A 26,108-nucleotide genomic window follows, 5' to 3' on the forward strand; every position below is an offset into this window, starting at 1 on the left:
TGAAATGAAGAATATATTCCAGTTACACAAAGCTATGTTAAGAGGTTAGAGGTCAGGGGCTGGAGCAATTGCACTGCTGGTAGGGCGTTTGGCTTGCATGAGGTCTACCCAGGTTCAATTCCCATCATCCCATATGGCCCCTGAGCACTGCCAGGAGTAATTCCTGAGTGCAAAGCCAGGAGTAACCCCTGCACATGGCCGGGTGTGACCCAAAAAGCAAAAAAAGAAAAAAAGGTTAGAGGTCAAAGTGTTTATTGGCTATTGTTTTCTAATCTTGTTTTTATATCACTTTATACTTAGGCTTTACTCTTTGAATATAATAATATAAAATCAAATGAAAAGAAAAGTTCTCATTTCTATTCTTCTGACAGTTTACTCTTGCATTATTCTAGAATGCAAGTTTAGCTTAACCTATGCTACTTTATAACTTTTCATTATTTCTTTGTTTAATTTGTCTTTACCATTCATTGATATAACTATCACAGTATAGACCTATTGATGAGAATTGGTATGAGAGAGCACATTCACTTAATAAAGAACATTTTTCAGTTACTGGGAATTTTTATTATGTCATTTTTTTTCTTTAGAATTAAATAAATGAGGCACTGGAGAGATAGCTGAATCAACTGGAGTGCCTGTTTTGTGTTCAGGAGACTCAGATTTGATTTTCTGAAACCATATTTAGGCTCCTTGGCAACAAGCCAGGAGTAGCCTCTGAGTATCACTGGGGTGCCCCAAATTCCATGGTAAATAATAATAAAATACAACTTAAAAATTTAATTATGATAATATGACAATTATAATAACACAATTACAATACATACAATTATTATAAACACATCATTTATTAAAATATGTTATTATGATATACTTTAAATAATTAATACTAATTAATATTAATAAACGGATGATATATTATTGTGCTACATCAACATATTAATAAATTATGAATATGATTCTAATAACATAATTATTATAATAACAAAGGACAGGGAATATGAACAAGTGGTAAAGTACATGCCTTAAATGAAGGGTTCCAAGTTCTATCTCTGGCAATGCAAACAAATAAAAACACCCAAATAACTCTGAAAGTTGAATTGAATTACCTTTAATTTCTTGAAGAGAAAAGCAAATGAAGTAATCATTTTCTCGGTTTTATTGTATTTCACTAACTATGATATTATATTACCTTATAATATAAGTTATTTGATCTATGTAGCACTGTCGTCTCGCAGTTCATTGATATTGCTCAAGCGGGCACCAGTAACGTATCCATTGTGAGTCTTGTTGTTACTGTTTTTATATATGTGTCCCTGTCATCACTGTCATCCTGTTGTTCATTGATTTGCTTGAGCGGGCACCAGTAACGTCTCCATAGTGACACTTGTTGTTACTGTTTTGGACGTATTGAATACACCATGGGTAGTTTGCCAGGCTCTGCAGTGCGGGCAGGATACTTTTGATAGCTTGGCAGGCTCTCCGAAAGGGGTGGAGGAATCGAACCCAGGTTAGCTGCGTGCAAGACAAACACCTAGCACAGAGGGTAGGGCATTTGCCTTGCATGCGACCAAGCCGGGTTCGATTCCCAGCATCTCATATGGTCCCCAAGCACTGCCAGGAGTAATTCCTGAGTGCATGAGCCAGGAGTAACCCCTGTGCAGTGCCGGGTGTGACCCAAAAATGAAAAAAAAAAAAACAGCAAGAAGAAATTTCTCTGGGCTCATTCTGCACCGTAGAGATAAGCCCACATCTTGACCTGAGATGTGATATATGTATATATTATTAAATTGCTACAATCAATTTAGTTAGTATTCATCATAAATGAGGTATCATTGTAAGTGATTCTTTTATGCCATATTAAGAAAGATGTAGGATGGTTGTTCTTTTTGTCATGAGGAAAACACTAAATCACAGGAGCCAGGTACTGCTTTCAATCAGGAAAACTGAATGAAGGAGTAAATAAGCATATTATATTTGTTTTCATCTTTGATTCGTGCTTATTTTTGATGCAGTGTTTCTTGATACTTATACACCAAAATGATCATCTTTATTGTATCCTGTAGGTTTTAGAAAAGAAACCATGTGGGAGAAAAACTAGAAATTAGCCTAAAGTAATTTTAGTTATACCGTTTTCTGTCCTTTTCCCCTAAAAACAGTTTGTATGCTATCCTTCCCCTTCTTCACTGTGATTTCTTTAAAGATCAAGTTGAAGTTCTGCACATAAATACGTAGTAGAAAGATGGGAGTTCTGTTGATAAGCTGAGCAGGAAGTCTGCTTCCCACTACAGAACAATGCCGGATTTTACAGGCCTGCTCACGTGAGCTACCTTGACAGGTGTTCCTCTTTTAAAGCTTTTAACTTTTAGGAGTTGTAAAAATGTGGTTTTTCTTGTCGAGGACAAAATAATCCTCCATAGAAAATGCATTTCAAAATGATTTTGCATAGTCATTTAATGTTCAAGATTGCATTGCAAATCTTGGTAGACCCATTGTTTTGGTAGTAAAGATATATCTCGTTTTAGGCAATAACAGACCTTGTGGTCCATGTAAGTAATAGTAGCAACCAGATGATGATTAGTTACCTTTATAACAGCAGTGGCCTAAAAGTTTGTACTTTATTATACAATTTATTATTTCAATAATAGTACTCCTTTGTGGAGACTCCATGCCCTCTGAAGAAACTTATGCTTAAATCACCTTCACTGAAAACATATACTAGGAAGCAATTGAATCGAGGTGCATCAGTCTCTGTTTCATCACTGCTGAGCACACCATTTAAAGAAATGCCATGCCTGTAATTGATTACTCAGCAGTTTTGCTAAGCAAGTGTTCTGGGTATCAGCAAGAAAAATAACAGAAAAAGGTTGAATTTTGATAGTTCAAAAACAAGTATCAAATTTTGGGGGCAGGGGGAGACCAGAACCTGATTGGACGTATGTATTATTTTTGCTTGTTTTAATTTTACTTTTTTATCAAATCACTGTGAGATAGACCCTTACAAAGTTGTTCATGATCGGATTTCAGTCATACAGTATTCCAACACCCATCCCTCTACCAGTGTATACTTCCCAGCACCAATGTCTCCAGGTTCCCTCCCATCACCTCCCACCCCCCTGCAACCCTCAGCCTGCCTCTATGGCAGGCACTTTTCTTTCTTTCTCTATCTCTGTCTCTGTATTGCTTTAATGTACACTTGTGTTTGTATGTACACACATGTCCCAGAGATGGGAAACTATCTTTTTTTTAATCCTTGGGGATTGTAAATCTCATAATCTAGCCTTATTAATGATGAATATTTTGTAAATCAAAACACTTTTCTTGTTTATATAATCATCCTTCATTTTGTGGTTTTGGAGAGTGATTCTGATATTTTAAAAAGAAAATACAGGTAAAGTGATCTACAGCTCTCTTTTGTTGGACTTAAGAGATAATGGTTTTTTGAGCAGTTTGGTTGAGTTGAGTCCTGTTCAGCTCAGATTAATTTTAGATCTACTCATCTACTCACCAGGACTTAGTTGTACTTTAGAAATATTGTTATTGAATGTTAACTATGTTCTATTCAGAGGCTTTCTTGTGGAAAACACTTTAGGTATGCAGGGATGCTACCCCTGGATAGATCAGTAAGTTTTTTAATTTGGAGGCCACACCTTGTGCTTAGGGCTTACTCCTAGTTCTTAACCACCCTCCTCCCATCAGTCCTGATGGAGCTTGGAGGACCAAATTGAATGCCGAGGATCAAATCCCAGTTGGCTGCATGCAAGGCAAGTGCCATACCTGCTGTACTACCTATCTCTCCAGTTTCATAATACTTACTCTTACATAACCTTTAAGATGCTCTCAGAAACATGCTTTGCATTTTGCACCACTGGTGCTTAACCTGGAATTTTCACTGATATCATTTTTTAAATGCCATCCACCAACCCAGCTCAAACCTGTTTGCTCCAAATCTTCTCAGTTTGAGACTACCCCACCTCAGACACAGAGATTCTGATGAATATCAATGACTAAGAATTTCTGGGCCCTGAATTATTGTGTCTCAAAAAGTCTGGTTGCTTCCCAAAATAACAGCAACACCTGCAATTTATTAAGAAATCTAGGGTTTTTTTTTTCACCCATTCCAGACTTATTGAATAAGAAAGTCTGGGGTGGGGACCCCCAGTCTGTGTTTTAACAAGTGTTCCAAGAGATTTGAAAGCCCACCAAAGTGAAAATCAGTCATCAATCGTCTTGAAGTTCTCTGTATTGACTCAAAAATCCCACAAATTCTTAATTGTATAAAACTTTGAGGACATTACATTACTTTCCATAATTCAACATTTTATTCTTCTCTAACCTCTGTTGCAAACTTTCTATTTTAGTATAGTCATTTAATATATGTCTGTTATCATATACCTCCTCTATTGCTTTTCGGAAGGGGCAGGAGTTCATGGTAAATACTGCATAAGAAGTTTTTTTTCTAATTTTGCAGAAGTTCTGTCAGTTACTATTTGTTCATCATTTCATAATTAGGAATGGTGCATTTATTAACCTGATTTGTGGTTAAGATGTTGAAAAGTCTTGCTCCAGTTTCGGCTTTGACATTGCCGTGGTGCTTGAGACCAGTGAATCAAGTTGAGTCTGGAGGAGAGACGTGGTCACCATCCTCTCTCCTTATCCTCATTAAAGACCCTCTTGGAAAATAGCTTTTACGGTATGGCTCAGTTTAGCCTAGCACAGTGTGCACTGGTCAGGCCGGATGGGAAATGAGATCGCTCTCTGCTCACAGTAAGGAAACTACTTTTTTTGGCTCCCAAATGGTTTCCAGATACTTTTCATGGCTGAAAAGAGCAACATCGAGAGGAAAAGGGGTATTTTGCAGACCTTGGGAGAAATGCTTTGCAGCTGGGCGTTGCACAGCAGCGCTAGCTGAAATGCCCTCTCTGTCCTGTCGCTCACCGGTGTGGCTTGCCAGTGGCAGAGCCACTCGGCAGGAATGAAGAGCACCACACTCAGGATTTCCATACTTGTAAACCAACTCTTTGTGGGCCCCAAACAGCAATGTGTAGGACATTGTACTACTAATCTCAAGTAAATCTTGCAGTGGTGAAGGCTTGGTGGGCCGCCTGCTGCTCATTAGAGATCCTGTCTGGCTCTTTTCCTGCAGAGTGAGTGGTAGATTGCTGACACCTGTTTTCCCATCCAGCCCGAGGATGTGCAGTGTGCACCAGGAATTCTGAAAGTGCTTCCGTGTGTCCCAGACTGTAGAGCACGGGGTTGCTGCAGAGTGGGTGGGTGCTAGGAGGGAGATGAGAAAGCCAGTGGTAAGAAACTGCTCTTCACTGCGATTCTTAGTGGCACGCTTAGTGAGTGCCACATAGTGTCTTCTGATTTTACTCTTAATTTATTTTAATTATTTCTTTTGACTTGGGGCTCAAACCTAAAGTTCATCGAAATTACTCCTAGCTCAAGACAGAGGGAATCAAACCCCAGACCTCCTGAATGCAAAGCATGTGCTCCAGCCCTTTGAACCTTCTCCCCAGCCCTTATGGTCTTACTTTAGCTTCACTGTGGTTCTGTTAAATGTATTCATCCAATAAATGAAATAACAAGTATCCTTGAGAATACTGAAAATATTATTCATACGGCTTAAGTATATTGTTGAGACACTGAAGACATTAAAAATGGAGGGGGACTCATACAAATTTATTATTGTGATTGAGTTACTTTAAGTTGGTCCTTAAGTATGTATACTAGCTCCAAGTCTTTGGGTGGTTTGGACCATTTCTATGCACAATTTTGTCCATTTGTTTGTTCTTCTCATCTGTACCTACTATAAAGTGTCTTATAAAAAAATGTGGCAGTTGGTAAAAGAGAGGACCTAAGGTGCCACCATCAGTTACAGTTAGAGACTGCTCTACACAATGCATTATGCTAAGTTTAAGGGGCAACAAGGGAGTTGGAGCGATAGCACAGCGGGTAGGACATTTGCTTTGCATGTGGCCAACCTGGGATTCGATTCCCAGCATCCCATATGGTCCCCCGAGCACTTCCAGGAGTAATTCCTGAGTGCATGAGCCAGGAGTAACCCCTGTGCAACGCCAAGTGTGACCCAAAAAGCAAAACAAACAAACAAAAAAGGGGTAACAAGGGACAATAAGGCAGAGCTCCTACCCCCATATTTGTGGCCTACTGGGAAACAGAAAAACACAGAAGCAACATAAGGTCGCAGCATATTTGATAAGTAAATTAATGAACCATGTTTTCAGTGGGTTTGGAGTAGAGAATAGTGATTAGGGTAGGTCAAGCAAGAAGCAAAACTTGTTTGGAGTATTAAAGGATGATAGCTTATTGAGAGAGAGGTTGGAGCAGTGTATCATATTCTCTCTCTCTCTATCTCTCCCTATGCTCTATGGAACAAATAGTCTGCAAAATGAAAGATTTTGTTTTGATTTAAAGTAGTGACATTTTCCATGAACGCGTTGGTGAGACTTGGACAGGTTTCCTTGTGAACATTGACTCCCATTTGTGAGCTGTGGATGAATGGGGTTAGGGTTGGGTCATGGCCTTGGACCAGAGTGAAATTAACTGGCTCATAATGTGATTGAACTGATGACCTTGGCCTCATTACTACTGTGTTTTAACCAGTTGAGTCAATCGAATATTGCAGAAAGGGTAATCAAGGTAACTTTTAAAAAGAGTTCTGTACTACAGTAAACAGGAGTGGAATCAAAGCCAGATTCTTCCGTCATGTGATGCCCTGGACTTTATATCTTCATCCTTGAGTTTACATACTTGTTTCTACATCTAGTTGAAACCTGGTGGACAAAAGCAAAATGATACTGTTACTCTCCTATATATATATATACATGTTGTTTTACATGATGCATGTAAAACATGTTGCATGTTTAGGTTCTTCACGCAGTGTCTGTTTTTGCAGAGCAAAGTATCTTTGAGCAATTAGATGATTCTTAATTTTGAGACATGTGTCCCCTAAGTTTCACTGATGATGCCTTTCTCTTCTTCTTTGAAGTCTGAGCAACCCAGTCCTGCCAGCTCCAGCTCCAGCTCCAGCTCCAGCTTCACACCATCCCAGACCAGGCAACAAGGTATCCACAGCTCGCAGGCAAACTCCAAGACATTTCCTCATAAAATATCTTAATGAGTTGATGTATCGCCTATTTTCTGCTTTTTTATTATTTGAATGATAACTTGGTTTTTATGCAGTTGCATTTATTTCCCCTAGGAATGCACTTGAGTATTGTTCTGATATATGAGGCTTGGCTTGAGAAATCCCCCTTTTCCTCGTCTCTGCCACCAGAGTTCTATTTTACAAAAGGATTATAGACACGGCCCTTTCCAGGGAGTTCCCAAAGGAAATACAATAGCAAAAGCTGGACTTGAGAGGCTTCGATATAAAGAAATGGGTTTTTAATCTCTCTCCTGGACATTTTTCATTTTATTTATTTGTGGACTTTTTTTTTTTTAACAGAGAAGTGGGCATTCTTCTTTGGCCAGTGTTAATTTGCTGTATTTAAAATAATTTTTTCTCCATTAAAACTTAGTTTAAATTTAATAAAGAAATTTAAACAGGCCATCTATATTCCATTTTCTTGATGTATGGGAGATTTTCCACTATCGGCTTAAAAAAAAAAAACAGACCTGAGAGTTCAAGGAATTATTTGTTTTTGAATAGTATAATGCACATTTTACCTTTTTTGTGTTGATCACACTGAATTCCTAATGGCTTTGTGTGTTTTGAAAAGGATTAAATTGTGTGTTTGGGCTAAAGCTAAGCTTCTAGGAAAAAATTAAAGACACAGATCATTTGGCTATTCAGATTTCGTGTTCTGCTGAAGCCCACTGTAAAAGCAGAGAAGCTAGGTTTTGCAGACTGTTATATTGCAGAGAATCGGTACTTATTTTAGGATTGTCAGCGATAGCTCAGCTATTCCTATCAGATTAGACTTTAAAATGCCTAATCCAGAATGAAAGTACTTCTCCCATATTCTTAATGCCTTTACAGTCTCTTCTCCTAAGATTTAAAAGACCTATCTTGTTTTCATTGCCTTTAGAGTAGGATAATGAATATAAACTGCACAAATGAGTTTTCTATTTTTTCTCAATTCTGTCCTGTTCTAGAAGAAAATGTATGCCTTTACTCCCTCCTTTATCCTATCCAATACTGAATTCTCTCTTGAATTTTCTGGGCACCTGATTTATTACATGGTCTTATTTATGTAAATTCATGCTGATATTTTGCCAGGAATTTCTTAAAAAGTAAAATGAAATTGGCTGCAAAAAACTGCTGCAATAAGACCTTGTGTCTAATATGAAGATCAGAGATAGGACATTTTAGCATAGAATTGAAATACTTTATAATCTGAACTTGACTGAAATGCTTGCTTGACCTGGAATTGACCTTGAAATAAAAGGAACAGCTAAACCTTAATAGATCAAACACTACCACACAAAGGCAGCATTGCCAAGAACAAGTTACAACCACAGAGATTTATTAGCCTCAACTTTTCAATACATGGATTAACCTAACAAAACATTCAATTTACTAATAGATCTTTGTTTCATTTTAGGTGTAATTTTTCTTAAGTATGCGAAATACATAGAAAAATATTTCCTAGAAAATAAATATCTTATAATGACTATTTGGTAGCATCTCTTATGGAAAAAATAACATTTGGCAGAGGCTGCATTCCAGAAGTTTGTAAATTGTCTAAGTACAAATGATCATTGTTATTTTTAACAAGTGTTCAGCACTGGTGAGCTTTACCTGTGTCTCATATGGCTAAGTGTGAAGTAATATTTGGTTATGGTTCGCTGTCATTGTACAGGTCCTTTAAGGTCTATAATGAAAGATCTGCATTCTGATGACAATGAGGAGGAATCAGATGAGGCAGAGGAGAATGATAATGACTCTGAAATGGAAAGGCCTGTAAATAGAGGAGGCAGCCGTAGTCGCAGGTGAGTATCTTGGAAAGCAAGAGACTTCCTGTAATGGAATCATGCCTTCTCACTAGATCCGCTGTGGATAATCACAGCAAAGGTGATGAATGCCAGAAACAATAGCAGTAAGTGGGCATTTTCATGGGAATTTGAGGGAAATTGAATCCCTTGCCTTGCTTGTGCTCATCTCCAAAGGAAAAACTCTTTATCCTCCCCCACTTTGTTCCCCAGAGATTTCCCCTCTAAAAACTGTATAGGAAAGATATTAGAATTCCTTGTTTGTGAAAGTTTCTGGCAGTATGGCAGGACTGCCTGCTGAAATAAAGTCTGTTTATCATCTGAGGAGTTTGTAAAACTCATTGCTGTAGGTTATCTCAGAATTTGAAGAAATGTGTTTGCGTTTGTAGTGAGAAATACATAATTGGCTTCAGTGAATTATGTGTATGACCTAATTAAAGCTAAGATCACCTGTGTGTGTTTTCCAGCAAATAAATTCCTTTTAAGTGTGCTGACAATTAGGTTCCTTAAGTAGCTTTAATGCTTTGAGGCATAATTCCACATTATAAGATGGTAATTCATGTCACTTATAATTAATAGTCAACATGAAATTGCCTTGAGGATTTTACTTCTTTACCATGAGTGAGGAAAACAAATATGCATTCTTACTTGACTATATTTTGAGTAGAAAAAGTATGAATCTACTTGAACTTAAAATCCAGTTGCATTCATAAAATATTACATTCAATCTTTATCCATTATCTATTTTATAATATATTACATCAGCTCTTTAATCATTGTCCATTACTATGCAGAAGGTCATAAAATTCTTTGAGAGCACAATCTTAATCCAAACTGGACATATTATGTTTCCTAACTGATAATTCCATAGTGTTCTTTCTGCAGATACTCTTAAGGGTCTCTGACCTATTGAATCTCTTCATGATTAAAACTACATATATACAATTCTCCATATTTTTCTTTTTTTTCCCTTCCCCCCCCCAATTCTCCATATTTTTCTTGTAAAAAGGGGAAAATGTGAAATAATTTGTCTTTGATCATATAACATGTTCCCTTAGAAGTTTTTTTTAATCTGGGGCCAGAGAAACAGTCAATGAACTGAATATATACTTTGCTTGCAGGAGGCCTGGGTTCAGTCTCCAAAATTGCATGGTCCCCTAAGCATCACTGGATGACCCCTGAGTACAGATCTGGAACTAGCCCCCAGGAAGCACCTAAAAAAAGAAAGAAAGAAAGAAAGAAAGAAAGAAAGAAAGAAAGAAAGAAAGAAAGAAAGAAAGAAAGAAAGAAAGAAAGTTTTAAATCTGAAGTTTTAAATCTGACACAAAGAGATAGAGCAAAAAAGAGTGAGGAGCTGATTTGTAATAACCAAAATTGTTTGGCTGCTTGCAGATTTAGCTGATGAAAAGTTCATGACCCAATAGACAATTTCCTAAGTTACCGTCCTGCATAATATCTCAGTATTCTGTAATCCACACGCAGTCTGATCTCCTGAATGAGTGTGGTCAGATCATACCCATCTGTGAACTGTCTAATGTGTTGCATAGTGTCTGTGAGGCTCTTCCCCTGCCTGACGTGAGCCTTTAGCACAGCAGCACCAGGATAACATTTGATCTGCATTGCACTTGTGAAGTCTCAACTGTTTAATCAGTTTAAATACTCAGCTTTCCACTTCAGTCAAGAAGCATTTTAAAGCCGCGCTTCAACTGAACACTTCATTAATGTAATTTAGTTAAGGAAAACAAGCGCCCTCCGTTTTTACCGAAAGGCTGTCCCAGTATATCCTTTTCATTTCCTGTCTTTTATCTTGTCTCTCTGAATATATTACAGAAGTAGAATGTTATTGCCTATTCAGAGCAAAAGACAAATTCTTGATATCTCAAGCATGTTCTGTTTCTAAGAGTATTATAGGAGTTTACTAAGTAGCCAGAGAAGAGAACAATCACCGAAGGAGGGCTAGATTCTCAAGCAGGGCAGAATAACTTCGTTCTGAAAAGAAAAAAAAAAAAACCATAATGGGGGAGGTACTGTTTTTCTTGTCCTTGGTTGTTGAAAGATGCATATTTTCCTAAAGCAGCTAGCCAAGTACACGCTCTTTTCGGGTTGCTGTAGTGTATTTCCTGTGAATGTTTGGGACTGGCAACAGCCTTGAATCATTCATTCCACAGTAGAAATGAGGGGTGGTGATTCACAGAGCCCATCATTAACTGCCTCCCAGAACTGTCAGTCATGTGGGGCCGCTGTCCCCATGCTTCTGGCTGTTGCTTCCAGCTTGAAACTTGTAGTTTAGTCATTTTAATGATTTTTTACCTATAAGAAGGGGACAGGAGGGGATAAAAGTCCATATATAATCTTCCTGTTTTCTGTTTTTATTGACCTTCTAAATTTAGCCCTTGATAGTAGAACCCACAAACAGGGACACTTTTACCTCTGACCTTCGATGAGTGACCAGTCTCTGTGAATCTCAATTTTCTCATCTGAGAAAAAGAGGCAGGATCATTAAATGAGAAATAGTAGGTAAAACCCTCCCACTTATTGTATAAAGGAAGCACCAAGAGGCCAGAGAGATAGTACAGTGAGTAAGGCACCCAGCCTTGCACCCAGCCAACCCAGGTTTGACCCCTGGCATCCCATACGATCATCTGAACCCACCAGGAGTGATTTATGAATGCAGAGCCAGGAGTAATCCCTGAGCACGACCAGGTATGACCCCAGGCCCAAAATAAGACAAAATAAGTGAGAACAATATGAAAGAGCAGTTGCATGAATGAAACAAAGTTTCACTGATCAGTGTTTGGCTCCTTAGCTCTCTTTACCTATTTCTAAGGGTAGTTAAAATCTGTTTGTTTCTAATGATGCATATGAGTTCTCTCTTTCCTTTCAGAGTTAGCTTGAGCGATGGCAGTGACAGTGAAAGCAGTTCTGCTTCTTCATCCCTACATCATGAACCCCCACCACCCTTACTAAAAACCAACAACAACCAGGTAAACTGCTGGGTTTGCACTTCCAAGACTCTGCTGACTAGATGTGATCATTTTAACAAAGTTCTTGGCAAAAAGTTTTACCCTTGAATTTTAAACATCATTCCCTTCAGTACCAAGTAGGAATCTAGGAATCTGTGACCTCAGGATTAAATTCACAGGGTAAAAGAACTTCTGCTGTCATGATGGGCAAATTCTGTTGCATTCATTCACTAAATTGATACAGGAAAAGAAGATGACATAGTGATGCCTGTTTGCTCCTTGTTCTATACATTTTCTCCCATAATAAGTGGATGGCTTAATGAATTAGAAAGATTATGGCCTGTGGGGTTAGTAGAAAGCTTGGCTCTCTGCTTCCCTAATTTACAACAATTTACTAGAGGCAAATTAACTTTTAAATTCTGATACTTGGTTTCCTCAACTGTAAGTAGCTATTTTAATTAATGCCTATGTTGTTGAATATTAGGAAGATAACAGTATTTTTAAAGAGCATGAGGCAGTGTCTGTACCTACTTAGCACTTGGTTGTTGTAAATGTTTATTATTATTTTAATTTGTTTTTGTTGTTGTTTGGGGGCCATACTTGGCAGTGCTCAGGGATTACTCCTGGCTCAGCGGGTAGGGCATTTGCCTTGCACGCGGCCGACCCGGGTCCGATTCCCAGCATCCCATATGGTCCCCTGAGCACAGCCAGGAGCAATTCCTGAGTGCAGAGCCAGGAATAACCCCTGTGCATCGCCAGGTGTGACCCAAAAAAAGCAAAAAAAGAATGACTACTCTCAGTGCTCTGAGTTCCATGTGGGGTACCAGGGACAAACGTCCTACCTATTGTACTATCACACCAGTCCTAAATGTTTATTTTTAATAGGTGCTCTCTGTCTGTTTACTTATTCAGAAGAGAAGTATCACTTGTGACCATAAGATATAGTTAACAAAAATCATAGAAAATGATGGTTGTCATCATTGCTACAAATCAAGCCCAAGAAAAACTTTGTAATTTGTCAGTCAACTCTAAATATAGTTATTTCATAAAGTCTAGGAAAAGCTTTGAAAGCTGTGATGCAGAGCTTTTGTTAAAACTGTGTGGCTGGGTTAGGATCATTTAAATACTGAAATAAACTATTTCCATATCATAAACTTTATAAATGTTTCATTGTCCATAAGTTGATATCCCTGTTCTTTGTTTAGCTAGATTCCCTGAAACTTGTACAATCGTCAACTAAAATTACTGTATGAATTTTAACCTGAAGAAAAATTTTGTTTTTATAATATCCTGTTATATAGGCGTCCTGCAATTTTAAATGGTCTTGACCTTGAATTTGTAATCTGTGCTCATATTGGGGAAATGCTATTTTATAGCTGAAGACTTTTTTTTTTTCTTTTTAAATTTGGCATAAGGCCTAAGCAAAATCTCTTAGAATTTAACATTCAAAACTCATCATACACAAGGTTTATCAACATCTGAAATGCTGCATTTTGGACTAGAGAAAGAACTTAACCGGTGGGGGCACATGCTCTGTTCATAGGCTACCCAGGTTCAGTCTTCAGTGCCACATTGTCCTCCAAGCTCCACTGGGAGCAACCCTTGAACTCTGAATCAGTTGTAGCCCCCAGCCCCATGACATGGGGTGGGGCCCCAAAACAAACAAGATAATTTTGCATTGTTAAGAAGGAATAGAATCACTATTCTTTACCAGTTACTGTTTAGCTACTTTTCTTTGTACCCACCCTAGGAATGCAAGTCCAGCCTTCCAGGCTGGCTGTTCCAGGGCTGAGTACATGTATTCTGGATCCCACCTTCATGTAGACCATACATTTCCTCATGGCCCAGCCAACTTTCACCTCTGGCCAGGCTATGTAATACCTCTCAGCAAACATTTCAAGGTGGGTACTAAAGATGAAAGGCAGAAATGCTGGTGACCAATCAGCGCTGGGTGAGATAACTGGGGAAGGTGGGGTTCTTTGGTAAATTTGTGCTTTAGTCTGAGATGATAGAAAATTTTAATTTGGACCTTGAACGTATCTTTATAAACACTTTAAATCTAGTTAGGCCTGATTCTGCTTCTAGTAGGTGGTGTAAAATATGAAAAATCAAAATATTTCCTGGGGCAGCAGTGTCAGGGCTGGGATCTTGGGGTGTGCACTCATTCCCCTTGCTGATCTCCTTCGGCATCTTTCCCAGGCTAGATTAAGATTATATTTATTAAATAGGTTTTTTGTTTGTTTGATGAGTTGGGGGGGCATTCATATCTACACTCAGGGATTACTCCTGGCACTACAGTCAGGAATCAGTCCTGGTGATGCTCAGGGGACCATTTGGGGTGTCAGGGATCAAACCAAGGTCAGCCCTATCCATTGAACTACCTCCCTGGCCCTATGCTTGCTAAATGAAAGCAGCTCCAGCAAGTCCCTCTCTTGCCCTTCAAACGTAATAGCTATCTTTATATAATTCCTGAATGGCAATGTGTAACAGACCCTGGTTTGCAGGATGTTGGTCAGACTTTTTTTGTTTTTCCAATCAGTCTAGCAAAACAAAACAAAAGCCAGTGGTGTCATTTATCAGAAGAAAGTAAAAGTGCACCTTATTCAATTAAATAGCATACCACTGGTTCCCTGGCACATGTTTATTTGACAAATATAACTTCACACATGTGAATCATCAATCTGTCAGGAATATGCAGCTTCATGTTACTTTCCCCTTCTGCCGTCATAATGGGAAAGTCCATCTGCTTTCATTTTTTAGCTAGTCTAGGGAAGGAAGTACATGTACCATAAGAGTGCTCACCACCTCAGAGTGATGTGTTTGGACCTGAGACAGCAAGACAACCTTTTTTGTTTGTTTGTTTTATTTTGAAATCACACCTAGCAGTTGCTTAGGGCCTACTGGCCATACGTGGAGGATCCTGTGTTCCTAGAGATCTAACCTGGGTATCCCACAGCAGAACATGTGCTCCAGCCCTTGGAACCATCTTCCCAAACCAAGAAGAGGTTTTTGAAATCTAGGATTATTTTTCCTAACCACTCTCCTCACCTGCACTGGGTCAGGTGTGATGCTGTTCCACTAAATCAGTGTTTGAGGACTTCTTAGAGCAAAGTCTAGACTTTCTTAGTTCTCTGTGGCAATGAAGTGAAGTAAAAATAATCACTTAAAAATCTAAAGTTGAGGCCAGAGTGATAGCACAGTGGGTAAGGCATTTGCCTTGTACGAGGCTGACCCAGATTCGATCTCTGGCATCCCATACGGTCTCCTGAGCACTGCCAGAAGTAATTCCTGAGTGCAGAGCCAGGAGAAACCCCTGAGCATTGCTGGGTGTGACCTAAGAAGAAAAAATCTAAAGTCACATCAATTTCACCCTGTAATTTTGTGTGTGTGTGTGTGTGTGTGTGTGTGTGTGTGTATGTTTAATTGGAGAGAGTATTTGTGTGTGTGTGAGAGAGAGAGAGTGCGAGAGAGACGAGAGACAGATGGGGGGGGCAGGGGGGAGAGAGTCTGGAATTTCATTTCAAATAAAATAGATGAAAAAGAAGTACTGGGAAGGCCTGTGAAATGGTAAGACTGAATTTCCTCCTTCCGTACCCCTTAGCTGTTCTCTGTTTGCAAAGTGATAATGATCTCTCAAATTTCTGTAAATTACTCAAGCAAAGCTAAGGTTTTCCTTTACCTTTTCTCAAATCTTAAATCTTCCAGTGACTAGAGAAGAGGGAAAGTGCTTAATTGAGTCAAACATCTTCTACAGTGTGTGTGTGTGTGTGTGTGTGTGTGTGTGTGTGTATGCGTGTGTGTGTGTGTGTGTGTGTGTGTTGAGGGGGGGGCATTGGAGAAGCTCCTGCCTAGTGCCACATGTCAACAAAGCAAGTCATTAACCTGCCTAGTGTTTGGCGATACTAGTGATCATTAACATGAAGGACTTACCAATGGAGAATCCATCTGCTGAATAATTAAGTTGTCATTCCTCTCAAAGGGGTACAGAAAAATAATAATCTTGAAATTTTCATTCTCCAACCCTCTGCCCAGATGAAGGATTGAAGAGCTGCTGGTCACAGTCTACTTTCAGAGCCGGCCATATGTATGAGCGGGGTGTCTTTGCAGTCTAGGGGGTTGTTTTCCCTCAGTGCCACTTAGAATAATACTGAGTGCCAAGCCTTTTAACCAGAAATTTGTTTTGTTTTTTTTTTAAACCTCAAACCTCCAGTATGTGAATTTTAAACAAATGCAAACTATCTAGTCCTTTTTTAGGTGAGGCGGGGAGGGAAGGAAAGGAGATCCTGAAGAAAGGAGGTGATCCACTGGACCCAAGTTAATATTCAGAATATCATAAATCACCTATCAGCCTGTAAGGCATGTCGAATGAAATGAAAGAGTCTATCCAGTCAAACTGGTTTGAAATAATCCCATGGAAGACAAGGTGCTATACTTTTATATTCTAGAGTTGTTTCCTTAAAGATAAGAAATGATCATAAATAACACAATTGTCTTCGGCATGGCTCAGCTCCCTCCGAATGAGGTTTTGACAAAGCTGTTTATTTTGGAGCTGGGAGAGATCAAAGCAGGAAGATTAACTGAGCCCTCTCTGGGCAGCCACTCAGTAACTTGAGGCGGATCACTGACACCCGGAGCTTTTGTTCCTGCCACTGCAGCTTCAGAAGAAAGAAACTAGGATTTCAATGTAGTTTGGCCTTCTGCACTGTAGCACTTTCGGAATGTGTCGGGTGGGATTTGAGCACCCGAATGTTGTCTGCTTTCTGCTTTGTAAAGAACGTGGCTGAACACGCAAAGCCTAGTGAGCGAAGTTCTGTTACATATTCAGGACAGGGATTCGGGGAACGGGAGCGGGAGGGTGGACACAGGATGAGGGGAAGAAGATCCCATTTTTTCTGATGCACAAACAAGGCAAGCAGTCGGGCTTGTTTTCTCAATAGATTTCTGCCTGAAATCTCAGCAGATTGTCTCTGCACAGCCCGCAGCCCCGTATCTGCAATTGGCGAGGAGTGCCATCTACCGACCTAGTTCCCGCAAATCTCTCATCTCAGTTTTCCCTGGAGGTCGTTTCCAACAACAATAGAGAGGAGGGAATTCTGAACACTCTGAACAGTGAGGGAGATCTTGGCTTTCTTCCTGATGGAACGTGCTAAAAAGTCTTTGCCTTACCTGTGCTGTTAAGTGATTTCTTTGTGGTGCCAAAAATATTGGGCTTTCAGTTAGCCTTGACCAATTGGATGTCTGTTATCATAACCTTCAAAAAAAAAATGAAGACTTAAAGGCAATTCTTAGGAAAGACCCCATGAGAAAAGCTCACTTCTTACTCAAGCATTATTCTAAACTTAAAAGAAAAATAGATCAGTTTTAGAAGCATTTCAGTCATTTCTAGAATGTCACGGTTCTGTGTTCAACAAGTACAATATTAGATGTATGAACTTTTATAATTGAATGAGAACCTGTGTGTAGCTTATTCATCTCTCATTCATCTCATTTTTTTGAGGCCCCAATGTTAAATGATGTGACCAGGACTGGAATGTCTCTGAGCACCAATAAGAGATCTTCCCACTACAAATCAAAAGTGGGCTAATTTGTAAGATCTTCTTTGTATTGTGGAATGCGATAGACCCCTCAACAGAACTGAGATGTGTGTTTGTGTATGTGTGTGTAATTGCCTAAATGGAAAAAAAAAGAGCAGTAGGAGTCTGACGTTTCTTAAGTAAATCCTTTATTGGGCATTTTCTTCCTGAAACTTATCTTCAGATTATAACAACTCTTGGTGATGAGGTTGTGATGAGAAGGCAAATGATTTAGCTTTATTAGTTCACATATATCTGTGAACACGTATCAGTAACTACAGTGGTTCTCAACCATTTTAAACAAAGGATACTTAAATATTTTCTTTATGATCCTCAAGTTGATCCTCAAATTTCTTTATGTTCTTCAATAAATCAACTGTATTTGTCAACTAATCATTGTTTCTTGTTTTTTATTAATTAGTTACTCCTCATTGAACGGTACCAAAACTAGTATTTATAATCTAAACTAAAATGGGTCCAGATGAAAGGAAAGCCATTTGATATTTTATTATAGGTTACCACACAGAAAGCAGTCCTCGCTCCGATTTGTGGGCTTGGAGGGTCCTAAGTTGGGAACAGTTAGTGTACTGATGGCCCTCTTTATTTTTTTTAAGCTGTGTCAATTTAATAAATATGAGTAATTTTTAGAATCTGAAGGCCAGCCAGGTACTAAAAAGCATATTTCAGTGTTTGCTTTATCATCTGTACGTTCCCAGCCTTGATAGCCATGCTGAAATAGCAGAATGTATAAGAAAAATTTTTGCTAGAGGGGACTATAATCCAGTATAACTCAGCTGTTGTACGTATGTGTGAGAGTGTTGGCATGAGAGAGATACAGCCTTGGGAGCCTAGGTCATTTTCTTATCATGTTTTACTCTGTAAGTTCTGTTGCTCTGACTCAGCATTTCAGGCACAAGTCATTTATTTTCCAAGAAAAAGTAATATTAGAAGAGACAAAAAGTGTATAGAAGCACAATGCTATTTGGGAAGTGATGTTATTGTGTGATGTTTCATTCATGTCTTTGTCTTGGTAGAAGGTTAGCTGAGAAGTGCTTACAGTCAAATTTAATGATATTCTCTTTGATCCCTAGATTCTTGAAGTGAAAAGTCCAATAAAGCAAAGCAAATCAGATAAACAAATAAAGAATGGTGAATGCGACAAGGTAGGTTTGCAGTCCTTTACTGTGAAGACCTCAGCCCTGAAATACCTGTTCTATTTTGTTTCTCTTGATCATCTTTTTTTTTTTCCCTTGGGTCACACCTAGTGATGCACAGGGGTTACCCTGGCTTTGCACTCAGGAAGTACTCCTGTCTGTGCTGGAGGGGCCATATGGGATGCTGGGATTCAAACCCAGGTCGGCCGTGTGCAAGGCAAACACCCTACCTGCTGTACTATGGCTCCAGCCCCTCTCTTTCTCATCTTTAATGGTTTTTTATTTGTTTCTCAGAAGTTCCCAAGATTCTGAAGTGAAGAACACTTTTTCATAGTGTCTTAGAGTTTATTCTCCAAGTTTTGATTACATCTCAATATTAAGATTGATTTTGTGCTACATTTGCCATGATCTCTTCCTTGCTTGGGCATTTAATGTATATTGATTTGGGAGATAGTAAGATTTCAGGTAAAGGTATACAGTAGCTAACAAATCTCAGACATAGGTGATCTGGGCATCTGTACTTGGTGCAGTGTATTTTGTGCAAATGCGCATCATGTACCTGAAGTCTGGCTGTGAGACCTTTTTGAGGCGAGAGGTGCATTTAGTCACCTGGTGTGGGCTGGATTCATACATGCTTCGAGGATTCAGGGCCAGCCCGGCTACTGCCTCATCGGGCTTTTCCTGTGCCTTTATTGACAATGGCTCTAGGAACATCCATATCATAATGCTAAAGAAAAGTTTCAAGAGTATGCTCATGGACAGAGAGACGTCTCTGCTAATTTGGATAATGATCTCTTTATTTTCACAAGACATTCTTCTGTCTGTCGGTTGATGTTATTAGCAATGTTAGCTATGAACATTGAACTGTTTATTCCCAACAAGATTCCAGCAAGCAGACTCATTCTTTCCCAGCAAGGATTCAACAAATGGAAGAGGAACTATCAGATTTTTTTTTGTTGTTGTTGCTGGTTTTGATGATGATGACGATGATGCCGATGATGATGATGATGATGATGATGATGATGATGATGATGATGATGATGTTGTTTTGGGAGGGGGATGTTCATATCCAGTAATGCTTAGTGTATTACTCTCATATAGTGATGTGCTCTGGGGTCTATGAGGTGCTGGACATCAAGCCTGCTGGGCCTCCTATGTGCAAAACAGGCATGCTAGCCCTTTGAGATACCTCTTTATCCTGAGAAGGCTTTTTTTTTTTTAATTTGGCATTTTCCATGACATTATTGGTAATGGCCATTGATATTTCTACATATGGTCTCTTTTTCCATTTCTTTGCTAAAATTCTTCTAAGGTTGAAAACTTGAAAACAGTGAGAGAGTCCTGTGGTACCCTGTGCAAATGCATCATTTCCTGATAGTTCCTCTTTTTGTTTGTTGAATCCTTGCCGGGAAAGAATGAATCTGCATGCTGGTCTCTTGTTGGGAATAAAAAGTTCAAGAATTGGCCTTTTGAAAGAAGGCACCTTCCTTATGGTAATAGTGGCTTGGGAGAGAGCTTGCAGCGGCCTTGGGCACTGAGTCCGGGCACTGAGTCTGCAGCAGTGAAGGGAGGGGAGCGGAGGGGAGCAGAGTGCTGTGCAGCCTCCTGCTGCCTGTACATTCCTGTGTATTTACTCTCATGTCGGGGTGGGGGGTGCTCTTCTCTTGCAGGCATACCTAGATGAACTGGTAGAGCTCCACAGAAGGTTAATGACGCTGAGGGAAAGACACATTCTGCAGCAGGTGAGAGTTGTTTCATCAAACAACCCCTTCCAGAGACCTCCAGAATTCTTTTGCTTTAGGGCCAGATGAAAGCACCAGAGCCCAGGCCAGCCCCCAGTGGTCAGAACCGGGCTCAGGCCACTCCAGTTGTTTAGGAAGGGCACTTATTTTCAGAGCTGCCCAAATACTATGGTGCCATCCTGGAGAGCAATGCGTTTCTGGAGGGGATGTGGCGGGCATGTCCCCATCCCTCCATGGAGGTCAGAACATGAACCGAAAAGGAGAATGTAAAAGCTTTTGGGCCCAGCTACTGATGTGCAAGGAAAACAGTGATAAGAATTTCAGGCAAGTGTTGTGAACATTTGTGATTCAATTTAGTAACCTTTTGTCTTATGCTATTCTACGGAAAATTAATACTTTCCTCATTTCTGTTATTTCGTACAGCATACATTCTATTATTACAAGCTTAGCTGTGGAAGACTTGCAGAGTAGGGAAAGTTCTGTTTGTGCAATTTGATGTCTTGAGATAAGAGGGTGGTTTCAGTTTTCATACAGGTACAGTATGGTGTGTTCATTGCAGTAGAAGTGGGTATGAATAGAATAAGTTTCCTTTAATGCCCAGAGAGAAGGTAATATTCTAAATTCCAGGGGAAAATTTGTAGATTATTTCACTGTTTAAATTTATTTATTTATTTACTTACTTACTTATTTATACTGTTTTCTCTGACTTGTAGTACTTAATCTACCCCAGCTGTGTGGGGGTTGGCTTTTGTTTTTTTCTTTTTCATGTTTAATGGCCACATTAATACCCTGACAGTCATATTTATGGTCACATTTCTATTCTGTGTACATTTTTACTAAAACCTATAAATGCACACTCTCAAACTTGCCGAGTTTCCTGATTACCCTGATAAGCTTTTAACTCTTTCAGAGTTTCAGATTTGAAGAAAAGAGTAGACACCTAGAGTTACTCTTTGTCTTATTTTGTTTTTTGGGGCCACACCTGGTGGTGCTCAGGAACCATTCTGCTCTATGATCACTCCTTGAAGTGCTCAAGGAGCCATGCAATGTGTGGGCTTGAAGCCAGCCTCGAACATGCAGAGCACATGCGCTCCTGCCCGTCCAGGCCATCTGTCTGACCTCAGACCTATAACTCTTTTTTTTTTTTTTTGCTTTTTGGGTCACACCTGGCGATGCACAGGGGTTACTCCTGGCTCTGCACTCAGGAATTACTCCTGGCGGTGCTCAGGGGACCATATGGGATGCTGGGGATCAACCCAGGTCAGCCGCGTGCAAGGCAAATGGCCTACCCACTGTGCTATTGCTCCAGCCCCTCAGACCTATAATTCTTAATAGGGACTAAGTGGCATATTTTGCATTGTCATTTAAGTGTGTGATCAGTAGGAAAGCAGGGTTTGAGTAACTTGCCCTAAGACATTTCCCAGTACTTTGATAATCTTTCCTTCTGTTTTCTTCTGTAGAACTGAGATTTGCTCTCCCTGCCTCTTAACCAATTATTTGGACCGAACTGACCAAATGGTGGTGGTCTATCTGTTAACTGACCTTCCCCTCGTCCTCTACCACCAGCTCTGAGCCACTGTGGAGCAGTTGTCCAAAAAAACTATTAATACCCCAGCTGAACCCCAAGAGGAGAGCAAGACAGATGTCTAGGGAGAGTCAGACACTTGCACAAAGAAGGCCCAGCTGATGACTCTATGGAGGGTCTTCCCTTCCGGTGTCATTGGCATTCCCAGGTTCATGTCCTTTATTCTGACCTTTCAAAGAATGTGAGGGAAGGTGGCTGACTTGAGAATTCCATCAAAGCAGATTATTTTAGTGTTCTAGAGGGAGAGAAGGAGATCTATGAATTTTTAACCTGGCATAAAGGCACTCCAGGGTGCACAGCGTTTCACCCTAATTGCATTCCCAGGCTGGTTGAAAGCTCTCCGTCTTTGGCCTTTTGCCTTGTAATGCAGCTGAGGCTTGTGATTATGATACCATGATGCATGTCCTGTCACGGTTTACTGCTTAATTAATTCCTATTGTAAAACGTAGCACTATTGAGGACTAATGTTATCCTCCACCTTGAGAGCCGCTCATCATGGGGAACACATTCCACCCCGCTTGTCTGGCCTCTGTAGGCAGAGCCCAACACCTACAGAGACTGGTGGGGAGCCCAGGCTCTCACACTAGGTTATTTCCTATTAAATGCGTTTTATCAAAACATCCAGGTCTGGCACTTTATTTGACTCTCTAAAAGTGGTTCATCTCTTTGTTTTATTCTGGAAGCATACAGTTCTGGCACCCAGTGTCTAGTGTAATGAGCAGAAAGCACGTGATAGAGCATCCTTTTTTGTAAGGGTTGAGGGAGGGGGGGCTAGGGAGGTTGCAGAACACTTCTGATTTTTTTTGCGTGTGTATTCACTGGTTCCAGAGATCCATCTCAAGGTCAGATCCATCTCAAGGTCTCTCAAGTGCAAGACAAGTGCTTGACCACTGAGCCTGTTTTTTGTTTTTGGGGGGTTTTTTTTGGAGGGGGAATTTGGGAGACATACCCAGAGGTGTTCCAGGACAGTTTCTGACTCTGTGCTGAGGAGTGACACCTGGCAGTGTTTGGAGGAGGGGAGTCACCATATGCAGTTCCAGAGTCATACAGTTCTAGCTATAGGCAAGAAAGTATCTTACCTGAGCTTGTGTTCTTTTGTTTGTGTTTTTATTTGGGGGACCCCAGCAGTTATCAGGGCTTACTCCCTTCTCTGTGCCAAGGGATCACTCCTTGTGGTCTTGGAGAGCACATACATGGTGTCGGGAATTGAACCTGGGTGGGCCCTGTGCCAGAAACTGGACTGTCACTCCATTCCAAGCTTGTCGTCTTGTCGGTTTTCCAAGGAGTAAATATCCAGTTCTGTGGACACAGTCACAGCAAGGTGTCAATACCTAGGACTGACTGAGAAGCGGGCTTTTTCTCTATACTGTGCATCCCACATTTATTTGGAGATGCTGGTTGAGTCTGTCTAACTTTTCTAGCCTTCCAACTCAGAGTCTAGATTTGCATCTGACTTAGCAAGAGAAGAAAGCTCTGAGGAAAATCAGGACAGCGTTAAAGATAATTTAGCAGCAGAGCTCTTGGACTCTCAGGACCATTTTCGGGGAGATAGGGAATGAACGGTGATTCTCTTGGGGTTTCCTCCTGACCACAGAGAAGCCCCTTAGAGATGTGTCCTGCTGGGAAGAATTTCATCCTCCAGGGAAACCGTCCTCTTGAGTCCCTTGTAGACTAGAGCCTGAAGGCCACTTATGACCTCAGAGGTTCATGGTCACTCAGTGCCCAGTGCTTCCCAGCCCAGAGCCACAGCCACTCCGTAGGAAGATATAAGAGTGCACAAACCTGGCTTGGCAAATGTAGGCAGGAGGACCTTATAGCAAATCTTGCTGATTACTTCTCACTCCATGAAGAAGCTACTCTGGGCAGAAAGAAGCTGGTGTTTTGTTTTGTTTTTTTAAAGACACTTTTCCAGGAAGACTGTGTCCACCTTTGTGAACAGGGTTGTGAAAAGGAGCCACTGATTTAATGAACTGGTCTGCCCTGCTTAAATTTTAGAAAAATTTTAGTGGTAAAAACCCTGCATCCAACCCCACATGTGCAGACACACACACACACACACACACACACACGCACGCACGCGCGCGCACTACTTTATATAAAAAAAAAATCTATTGCATGTGTTTTCACAACTACCATCATTGGAGGACTGAGTTAATAAAACATATATTTTATTCCTCCTTTCTACTCCCCACACCGCCCCAGTGTCCCTGTCTGTGTCCCTTAGAAGCAGACACTCTGTCTCCTAGGACTTACTGCAGTTCCATGCCTTGGTGCATCAGCTGAGCATGGGATTCCTGCAGACAGGCACCGCCGCATCCTTTGTGGTGTATTTTAGGCCCTTTTTTAGGCAGGGTGTATTTAGGCTTTGTGACTTGTGTCACTGGAAGAAAGTCTGGTAATACTGTGTTTTTGTTCCTCTCACTACCAGTGTTCTTAAAAAAGAAACCATGTTTATTTTTCCTTCTGAAGTCTTTAGAGGAGGACACCAGGACATGCTCTCATAATTCAGAGTACTAATTCTATTTCCTTAGGCAAATAGCCCCCATTTCTGCTTTCAGGGTGTTCTGCCTTTATCTTGATGTGCTCTTAAGGTTCTCATAAAATTGCAGGGCTCCTTAGTTAGAGTGATCAGATTCTTTCTTATCTCGGTGTGTTTGTGGCTGCAGGCAAGGTGGGGTTTGCTGGTTGTGCAGGAAGTAGGAGGCTTATGATTGAAGTCTTGGAAACCAACAAGATATTACAATGATATGATGTGAAAAGGCCTGAACTTCGTAGTGGACAGTTGTATTATTATGCTTTAAAATCAAGTGGCTTTTTTTTTTCTCAGAGATATTTTTATTATTCTGTTTTCTGTTTATTTTTAAGTAATAAGTGAGACATGTAATTTTAAGACAGAAAGCTATTTTTTTAAGTGTGTGTGTGTGTGTGTGTGTGTGAGAGAGAGAGAGAGAGAGAGAGAGAGAGAGAGAGAGAGAGAGAGAGAGAGAGAGAGAGAGGGAAGGTCCATCGATTTAAAGAGAAAACCAAGAGTTGTACTTTCCACCCCATTGTGGTTTTAGCTTGTTATTCAACTACTTTTCTTTTTCATTCCCTTCCTCTTCTCCCAGTTTTCTTGCTTTCCCCCTGCAAACTTCTGTTTTTTTTTAAACCTTCAGTAGGTCTGTTCTGAATTTTAGTTTGTAGTATTCACTCTATTTCCTTTGTCTTAATGCTAATGAAATGGCAGTGATGGGTGGAGACAAAAACACTGGGTCTGATTGTTTGTTCCCCTAGAGTTTTCTCTCACACAATTAAGTTTATGTTTAAATGGTAATTAATCATAATCATGTTTAACTGATCTTTGTAGCAATTTACAGGTTATAAGGAAGCTTCATGGACTGCATCTTATTTGATGCTCTGCATTGCTGAAAAGGGGAGGTGGGAGTGTGCACATGTGGCCCAAACCCCATTTTACAGATGAAAGATGGAGAAGTTAGAACATTGAGTCCGATGAACAGAGTGGGCAAGAGGAGTCACTTTGAAATAATTGTCATTTGCTGCCACTGTTGTACAAATTGGAAGGCTATTTGTTTCTCCCTGAAATATATTCCTTTTCACCAAGTCTGTAGTATTTCTACACGATAAGAAAAAAAACAAAATGAGAGTGCTTTCTAGACATTATTACTAATTCAATCAATAGTCAGTGTATCATGAGCACATGCTCACCTTGAAAGGTCTGTGTGCGATCACAGAATTTTGCTTCCATCAGTATATATGTTAGCTGTAGGAGGGTGACTTATCCAAAGCTCTGTGATTATGCATTCATCAAATAGGTGACGGTGGAATTTTTGTAGATTTGAGTATTTATGAGAAAATCTTGCTCCTGAATTACATAAAGAAATAATTCTTTTAGAGAGGTCTTTCGAATAGTGCCTAAGGCAGGCGGCCATTCCTGGTCACAGTCAGCACAGTTGTGTGGTTAGTGTAATGCTTCGCTGTTCAGGCCCAGCAATGAAGCACTGTGTGGGCGCAGCATTCCCGGGGACACCAGGCGTTGCTGAGGATGTAGTCAGGGCCTCTGCAGGCAAGGCCTGAGTTGTCTAGTCTTTTGGGCTATCTCCTTTACCCTTGAGCAATTCAACTTGTACTTATTTAAT

General features: G+C 40.1%; 1 protein-coding gene across 2 annotated transcripts in view; it reads left to right on the plus strand.

Moving 5' to 3' along the window:
* MLLT3 (MLLT3 super elongation complex subunit) overlaps positions 1-26,108 on the plus strand; it is a 322,233-nt gene that overhangs the window by 288,592 nt on the left and 7,533 nt on the right. For both annotated transcript variants that reach the window (XM_055132210.1, XM_055132214.1), the window contains exons 6-10: positions 7,010-7,085; positions 8,826-8,955; positions 11,840-11,939; positions 18,583-18,654; positions 20,316-20,387. In XM_055132210.1, the coding sequence (XP_054988185.1) occupies positions 7,010-7,085; positions 8,826-8,955; positions 11,840-11,939; positions 18,583-18,654; positions 20,316-20,387 (450 nt within the window). The remainder of the gene's footprint in view (positions 1-7,009; positions 7,086-8,825; positions 8,956-11,839; positions 11,940-18,582; positions 18,655-20,315; positions 20,388-26,108) is intronic.

This window comes from Sorex araneus, chromosome 1, assembly GCF_027595985.1.
Source record: "Sorex araneus isolate mSorAra2 chromosome 1, mSorAra2.pri, whole genome shotgun sequence".
Lineage (NCBI taxonomy): Eukaryota > Metazoa > Chordata > Mammalia > Eulipotyphla > Soricidae > Sorex > Sorex araneus.